General features: G+C 58.5%; 1 protein-coding gene across 1 annotated transcript in view; it reads left to right on the top strand.

Moving 5' to 3' along the window:
- The window catches only part of LPCAT1 (lysophosphatidylcholine acyltransferase 1), a 37,707-nt gene extending 31,353 nt beyond the window's left edge, over positions 1–6,354 (top strand). Inside the window, exons 12-13 of the mRNA XM_004698105.2 lie at positions 1,831–1,972; positions 4,397–6,354. Of these exons, the coding sequence (XP_004698162.2) occupies positions 1,831–1,972; positions 4,397–4,581 (327 nt within the window). The 3' untranslated portion in view covers positions 4,582–6,354. The remainder of the gene's footprint in view (positions 1–1,830; positions 1,973–4,396) is intronic.
- The last annotated feature ends 1,816 nt before the right edge of the window (positions 6,355–8,170 follow it).

Genomic DNA, 8,170 nt, shown 5'->3' with positions numbered 1-8,170 from the left:
CACACACACACACACACACACACACACACACACACACCCGGGTGGGCAAGCTCAGAGGTGAAAAAGGACGTGGCTCTCACAGGCTGCCTGAGCTCCAGACACCAGCTGCAAGTGTGGGGGGTCCCCGCGCTCCACTCCTCTGACCAGCTGGCTCCCCAACCAGAGTGGGGGGGCTCCCACAACCCTTCCAGGGACCAACCAAACTTCACTGCCTCCAGGCAATTCTGCCTGTGCTCCCCTGCAGAACAGAGCGGGGCTTGCGGGACTAACTCGTTGTGCGAGCAGAAGCCTCTCCGTTCTCCTGGCTCCTGGGTTTGTAGGGTTGGTGAGCACAGCTCGCTGAGCCCTCAGGCCAGCCGTTTCCTTACAGCAAATGCGCATGCATCGGACTCGCCAAGGGGCAAGGGAGGAGATCTGACAGGTTCGGGGTTGTCCCCAGGGATGCGTCACCCTCCGGGCTGTGTAACCAATGTGGGAGGTGCCCCACAAGGGAAGCTCTGAGTGGCAGCAGCAGCCCAGGCTTTGCTGGGTGGCACCTCTGGGCATGGCTTTCTGGACCTGCCCTCTGGTTCTGCCCTGCCCCAAGAGGTTGGGCTGATGTCACGGCGTCAACGCCCTAACCTGCTAGCTGCCCATGGAGCGCGCCCCCGCCCCCCAGTGTGAACTACCTGGTGGTGTCAGGGCTCATTGAGTGACCGGCTGTCTCCCCAGCCTGAGGTCACCCCCGGGACAGCCCTGCACTGTGGCCCCGCTGGGACGGGTGTCATTGGCCACCTTGTGTCCATGTTGGTCTCGGTTCAAAAGACCTGGGAGAGTCCGACTCCTGGGATGAAGGGTGCAGTCGGACCAGAGCAGGGTGGGGTGCCCCAGTGCCTGGCACGACTCCTGGGATGAAGGGTGCACTCGGACCAGGGCAGGGTGGGGTGCCCCAGTGCCTGGCACCACCATCTCTCACACTCAGGACCCCCCCACCGGCATAGGTCCTTTCTGACCCAGACCTAGGAAGCATAGCAGGTACTTCTCAGGTGTGACGCACACAAGGCTGATGTGTGAGTCAGTCTGTGTTGTTTTCTCTGTGCTGGGGAACCCCCCCCCCCTCACTCCAACCACAAGGTCTCTGCTCCTCAGCTTCCCAGGGAGTGGGGGGACTCCAGCCACAGTCCTTCGGGAGTTTATTGGGAATTGGATGTGTGATGTCAGCAGAGGGACAGCACCTTGTCCAAGCAGAGACCCTGCTGGCCCTGGCGAGCTGACTGCAAGGGCTCAAGGCCGCCCTGCAGCCCCAGCCTGCCCATGTCCCATTCGACGGACACTGTCCACTGCCATCAAATCGATCCTGATTCACAGTGACCCGACAGGATCGAGCAGGACTGCCCCACAGAGCTCCTAAGGCTAGGGTCGTTCTGGAAGGAGACAGCCCAAGATTGGTGGCCGGGACCCACCAGCTGCTCTGAGGGAGGAAGACCAAGCAGGCAGCATCTATAAGGCCACAGCCACACCGGGCAGGTCCCAGCCTCAGAATCCCCACGGGGCAGCTTGACCGTCAGCCAGGGAACCATGGCTCGTCGTGAACCGGGTGGCACAGGACAGCCGGGCATGAGGCCTGGGCTCTGACTGGTGGCCATCTACCCAGAGGCGCCTCAGAAGAAAGGCCTGGCTGTCTGCTTCCAAAACGTGGGCCATGGGGAGCCCGGTGGAGCACTGTCCTACTGACCACAGCCACGATCACTGGGAGGAGGCACCTGAGTGGAGGGACCAGACATCATGGGCTGTGAGTCTGGGGTCCGGAGGTGCGGTTGTGTGGTCACCTATGGTGCCCTGGGTCCACAGATGTACGCCGAGCCGGAGGACGGCCGCCTGGACGAGCAGGCCCTATCCCGCATCCTGCGGACGGCCCTGGGTGTGGCCGAGCTGCCCATCACGGAGCTCTTCACAGCCATCGACCAAGGCTGCCAGGGGCGGATCTCCTTCGGTGAGTGGCTGCCGCAGTGGGGTCCCAGTGAGTGGCCTACCCTGGGAAGTGGCGTCCCTCGGCAGGGGGCAGGGAGGGAAGTAGCGGGTCTTGATTGTTCAGGTGCTTTGTGAACCCCCAGGCTGGGCTCCTGAGTGGCTATGGCTGTGCCCCGGTGTCTCCTGTCTTTCAGGGCTCTGGGGCCCCAGTCCTGCTGCCCCAGGTGGCGGCGCGCGGCCAGCAGCGGGGACGGGAAGGGCCATTCCAGTGGTGACTCCCACCCATGGGCTCACCACTGTGAGCATCAGGGCAATACACACTCAGCACCCCAGCCAGTGAGCCACCCTGGAGCCTTCCGCACGCAGCTGTCACGAGCCATGGGCCATGCCACTCCAAGCTAGCATACTTCCTGACCCACAGAACAGGGCGGCCCACCTAGGGCTCGCCTTAGACAGGTCCTTAGCATTATAGCCAGTCGTGTGTGTGTGTGTGTGTGTGTTGTGTGATTCCTGTGTTGTATGTATGTGGTGTGGGCAGGTGTGTGTATGTGGTGTGTGTATACATGTGGTATGGTGGGGATGTATAAGCTTTATTCTCAAAATTCTATTCAGCTGTCAGACACAGAAGGTGTGTGTGAGTCTGTGGTGGGTCTGTGGGCTGTTTGTGTGATATGCCGTGTGCATGTGGGACCTAAACCTGTGTGCCTGTAGCATGTTTGTGGTATGTGGGTATATATGCAGTGTGGGAGCTGTATCTATGTGGTATGTACCGGGGTGTGTGTGTGTGTGTGTGTGTGTGTGTGTGTGTGTGTGTGTGTGTGTGTGCATGTACGTGGTGTGGGGCTATGTGTGGCATACGCACATGATGTGGGGACTGTACATGTGGCATGGGCCTCTGGGGTGTATATATGTGACTTGGGTGGTGTGTGCCTTTGTGTGCTGTATGTACATGGTTTGGGGACTGTATGCATGTGGTATGTGCCCCTGTTTGTGGTGTATGTAGGTGACGTGGGGGCTGTATGCCTGTGGCGTGTGCATTCATCTGGCCTGGCCATCATTGGGAATGCAGGTGTACCAGTGAGGACTGTTCCCTGGTTCCCCACTAGGTGTCGCCAGCTTCCAGTGTTTCACAGCCATGTGCAATCTATCATTGGCTGACACAAGGAAACCTCACTGGCAGGAACCAATGATAGACCCTGTGCTGTAGCCAGCTCCTGCTCACACTCAGCGGCACGGGTGGCCAGTGAAGGCTTAGGCACAGACCAGAGAGGGAAGCCCCCGGAATTTGGCCCCCAGTAAAGTGCATGTGATCATGAGAGGGCGAATTCTCCCAAGGAGGGCCGCCAGTGAGGTGTGCATATAGATGTGCCGAGAGGTCTCCTCCCAGGAAAGGGCTCACACCCTTGGAGAGGCCAGCAAGGCTCAGATTGGTGGGTCAGGCGGCAAGCTGGAGGCCTCTCCTGACTCGTGATTGTGGGGGCTGAAGAACCCCGAGTCTTGTGTCAGGAGGCAAGCTGCTGGCTGAGTGGCGAGGTCAGGTGTCCAAATGTGAAGGTCCCATCAGGTCGCAGAGTGGAGTGTGATGATGTCACGTTGGCCCGGCCACTGAGGGTCGTGGCCCAGCCTATGCACATGTCACCTTCACCACCACTGACCAGCGCTCGTTTCTCCAGACCACTTCCTCTGTCGTGGACCGGCAGCCCTGGTGGCCCAGTGGCTAAACCCTTAGCCGCCGACTCTTCAGAAAGTTCTAGATTTGAATCCACACGCTCCGCAGGGGAAGATGTGGCAGTCTGCCTCTGCGAAGCACCTTCCCCACCCCCAGTGCAGCTGACCCCAAAGGACTGGGCAGACTGCCCCACGGGGTTTCCCAGACTGTCAACTTCAGGGAGCCACTGCCTCCTCTCTGCCCCCTGGGACTTAGCCACTTTGCCACCAAAGCCCCTCTGCTAAGATTCTGACCCACTGCCATGAAGTTGATGAGGACTCCAAGCGGCCCTATAAGACAGAGTACAACTGCCCCTGTGAGTTTTCAAGACTCACTGTTTATAGGAGTAGAAAGTCCAGTCGTTCTCTCTTGGAGCTGCTGATGGTTTCGAACTGTCGACCTTGTGTACCGCATCCCAACGTGTAACCACTGTGTCACCAGGCTCTGGAAAGCCCCGTGGGGCAGTCCTGCATGGGTCAGAGGACTGCTGGGTGAACATGAGATCTCCTGATAAGGGAACCCGCCCAGTCAAACGCACAAAGTGTCCTGTGCACTTGCCCCCAACTGGGGAAAAGAGGAGCGATGGGTTTAAAGCCCCCTTTGTCTTCACAGCGACTTTGTCCCCTCCAAACGTGGCCACTGCTTCTCAGCCTCTTGGTGGGGGTAGAGGACCGGGAAGGGCTTGGGGAGGATGAGCAGCCCTGGCCCCAGTAACCATGCCCCCTTTGTCGTCCCCAGCTGACTTCTCCCAGTTCGCAGACATGTACCCCGACTTCGCCGAAGAGTACCTGTACCCAGACCAGACACAGTTGGAGAGCTGCACGCAGACGCCATCAGAGCCCACCCCCAACGGCCTGTGTACTGACTTCAGCCCCAACAGCACCGACCCCGGGGGGCATCCTCTCCGCAGGAAGCTGGACTAGGCCGGAAGGTTCCAGAGGCATGTTCCCCTCGGGGCTGCGGCTCTGTCCCCACGCACATGCGTTTATTGTCTCCTCTCCCAGGTGTCCTGATGGCCCCGGGCTCTGTCCGCCTGTCTCTGAGGAGCCTGGGGGTGAGGAAGCCCGCCCAGGCCGCGCACACCTCCTCCCTGCCTCGGTCGCACACAGAGCCGTGTGCTCCCAGGGTGGCAGGCTCTGTGTGAGGATGGATGCCAGGGTTCCCTGGGTCTTTACCTCAGGCGGCCTGGGTCTCCATTCTCCTGCACTCACGGTGGCCAAGGGCGGGCTGTCGGGCAGGGAGGCCGTGCACTTGAAGCTGGCCGGCCGCCACAGCACAAACCACCTGCCACCTCATCACGGCCTGTGGGCTCTTTTTAACCGTTTTCTTACATTTGTGTGGGGACCGCGTGTGTGTTTTATAGACTCTGTTTCAACACTGCAGGAACCATTCCACGTTTTTGGGGAAAGGCTTTTTCTACTCCGTTTTTCCTGGCACTAGTCCGAGGCCAGATTTTGATAGACACCCTGGTTGGGGAGAGTGGGTGGGTGGGGTTCTGGCTTATACTGCCCCCCAGGCCTCTTCCCCAGGTAAATTCCTGTCTTCCCTTCAGAAGGCGGGCCCTCAGACGCCTGGCCCTGAAGTCGTTTCTTTGCCCCCACCCCCTTCCTTTACACTGACCCTCCAGTGGGTCTGCAGCTTCAAGTCCCACCTGAGGAAGCCCTGAGGCTGTAGGTAAAGCTGGTGCCACCCTAGTCGTGCCCCCAGCCCTTGGTCCCAGCTCCAGTTTGTGAAGTGAGGGGAGGTCCCTGGGCATGTTGGTGGTTAACACACTCGACTGCCAACCAGAAGTTGGGAGTTCCAGTCCCCCCCTAGAGCGCAGTGCTATGCTGACAACCTGGGGTCACCCGGGAACTGAGCTCCCTGCTCACTCTTGCTCTGGGGAGGACAGCCGCCATCCTATGGGAGCTGCTGTGTCAGGGCTGGGGTGTGGTCCACAGCCGAAGACCAAGGAGGCAGTGTGGCTGTGCCGCCAGCCCCGAGTCAGATGGAGGAGAGGCAGGTATCTGGGAAAGTGGAGCGATGGGGTACCTGCCCCCCCTCATCTCCGCGGTCTCCCCTGCTCATAGGGCCCTTGTGGGCGATCATCCGAAGCAAGGTCTAAAAGCACAAGCAGACTTGTAGCCATCGGGCCGCTTCCTCGGCCAAGCCCCCAGGTCCGGGGTGCAAGGGGGTGCATTGCGAGATTTTCATTTGGGGCATCCCAATGGCTGGCAGTGCCGGGGAACTAGACCCTGAACAGAGCAGCGTATGCACCGGATGTGAAAGTAGCAACCCACCCTTGACCTTGACAGGCAGGCCCGCAGGGTCCTCCGGCTTGCCTCTGTGCACACACCCCACGGGCCCTGGGGATGCCCACCTCATTCTACAGTCACTCCCGAGAGCAGATCCTCAGACAACCCACGAAGGAGGGCGACCAGCCGAGATACATGGGGCGGCCCTACACTGGCCGCACCCCTCGGTCTGTGCATGAAGGGGTTTACTGCGCACCTCCTGCGCGCGTTTTCAGGAAAACCGTACAAACCTCTGAGAAACAGGCTTCTCCCGGCTGCCCCCCCCCCCTCCTGATGACTGTCCTCTCTTACCCTCCCTCTGCGTCCGCGGCTTTCAGAACTGTGAATGTATATAGTCTCAGAGTCAAGCCCCCTACCCCCTTTTTTTGTGTCAAATGGGGACACAGTGGGCATGGGTGGGGGTGGGGGTGGGGGTGGGGGTGGGGGCCGCCCTGGAAAGACCTTTGGATTTGAGTCTCAGTGGCATAAATAAAACATACAATCTCATCTAAGACTTGGAGTGTGCTTTGTTTGTTAAGGAGACAGTCGCGGGCAGGTCTGGGCCATACTCGGGGACAGGGTCCCTATGACGCCCCCTCCTCTCTCAGTGCTTTTCCCAGAAAAGCTGGAGTTCCGGAGAGAGCGCTGTGTGAACGGCAAAGAGGCGCTGGCATTTCGATACTCTGCAGACGTCTTGCAGGATTCAAATGCGATGGCTGTTTGCCTACCCAGGCGGTTGTATTTCCATAATCCCTCGATATTAAACACACACTCTCTAAATACATTTAGTTTCCGGAGGGGTGGAGGGTAGCGTGCGGGAATAGACCCGCATACCACCCTTCCCCTAAAGCAGTAAAGGATTTGAAGTAGAGACGCAAAAGTGAAGCAGTTGTGTCCTTGTCAGAACAGATGGTGGACGCCATCGGTCGGTCGGTAGGATGGGTGCCGAAGGGTGGGCCCCTGGCGAGGAGAGGTCCCGCTGTAGTTTGGCCAGAGGAAAAATCGGCACCACATCATGCTTCCAAGCCGCAGCCGTCTTCAGCGTACTCAGGTGTTCTTCTGTGGCTGCTGTTTGTAGGGTTACCTCTGAGTATTGCCTTTGAATCGGCTTTTCACAAAGCCATCACTGCCCGATCGGGGCGTCGGGCTGCCCATGAGCTTCCCAAGGCCGTCAGCCTTACAGAAGTGGACGGCCACCTCTTTCTGCTGAGGAGTGGCTGGTGGGTTGGTCTGTCTGCTCTGCTGGGGCCACTGCCCCATCAGGGCTCCTTGAGCTTGGGTAGATGTGTTTGGTGGAGAGGGAGGGGAGGGAGAGGGTGAAGGGTCTATGTTAGAGCCTGACTGAAGCTGCTTGTAAGGTCTGCAGGAGCTGGCGGCAGGTGGAGCAAGAGGACAGGTGAAGTTCAGAGGGACCTAGGAGCTGGGCCCCAGCCTGAGGACGGCAGGATGTCTGCACAGCAAGAATGGGGTGCAGGGCAGGGTGGTGTGGGGTTCATATTTATCCCTGGAAGAGCATCAGGCAGAAGGTTCAGAAAGTAGATACAAAGTGTTGAGCTTGATCCTTGTAAACCATGTAGGACTGGGTCTGCCTCATGCTCATGCTCTGAGACGCTGGGGTGAGCCAAGTAGATTGTTCCTTGTCCTCCCGCCGTTCCCCGAAAGCATTGAAGTCTGTTTCAATGTTACTTTGCCTCCCTCTGTGACTGCTCAGACCATATGATCTATAAGAAACCAGAGGGTTCTCCAGACTGGTCTTTTCCTCCCCCACCCCACCCGCACCCCTCATTTACTTGTGCAGTAGCACGCACGGAGAAACATACCAAATACACAGTGACCACGAAAAACCACACGCCCCTGCCATCGAGTCCACTCTGGCTCACGGAGACCCTATAGGGCAGGGTAGCACTGCCCGGTGGGTGTCAGACTCGTCATGGGGATAGAAAGCCTTGTCTTTCCTAGTCAGAGAGTGACTGGTGGTTTCAAACTGCTAACCTCAAGGCTAACAGCCCAATGCATAACTACTAAGCTACCAGGGCTCCCTCTAGCACTGTGATAGTTTCCCAGCAAACCCCCTTGTGTTTATGGCCCTGGCTTTTTTTTTTTTTTTTTTAACCCTCTGGCCCTTCCTGACCTCGATAGTCTTCAAAGCTGCTACTTTTGTTGTGAACAGGTTTGTTGACCCCAAAAAACTTCTTTGTAGATTTCTTTCCCCTGGCCCTTTGTGATGTCATGAAGTGTG

This window comes from Echinops telfairi, unplaced genomic scaffold (genome assembly GCF_000313985.2).
Source record: "Echinops telfairi isolate 266 unplaced genomic scaffold, ASM31398v2 ScPeMD7_7469;HRSCAF=8507_1, whole genome shotgun sequence".
Lineage (NCBI taxonomy): Eukaryota > Metazoa > Chordata > Mammalia > Afrosoricida > Tenrecidae > Echinops > Echinops telfairi.
Note: the sequence above shows the minus strand (reverse complement) of the source record. Positions and strands in the feature narration are given on the sequence as shown.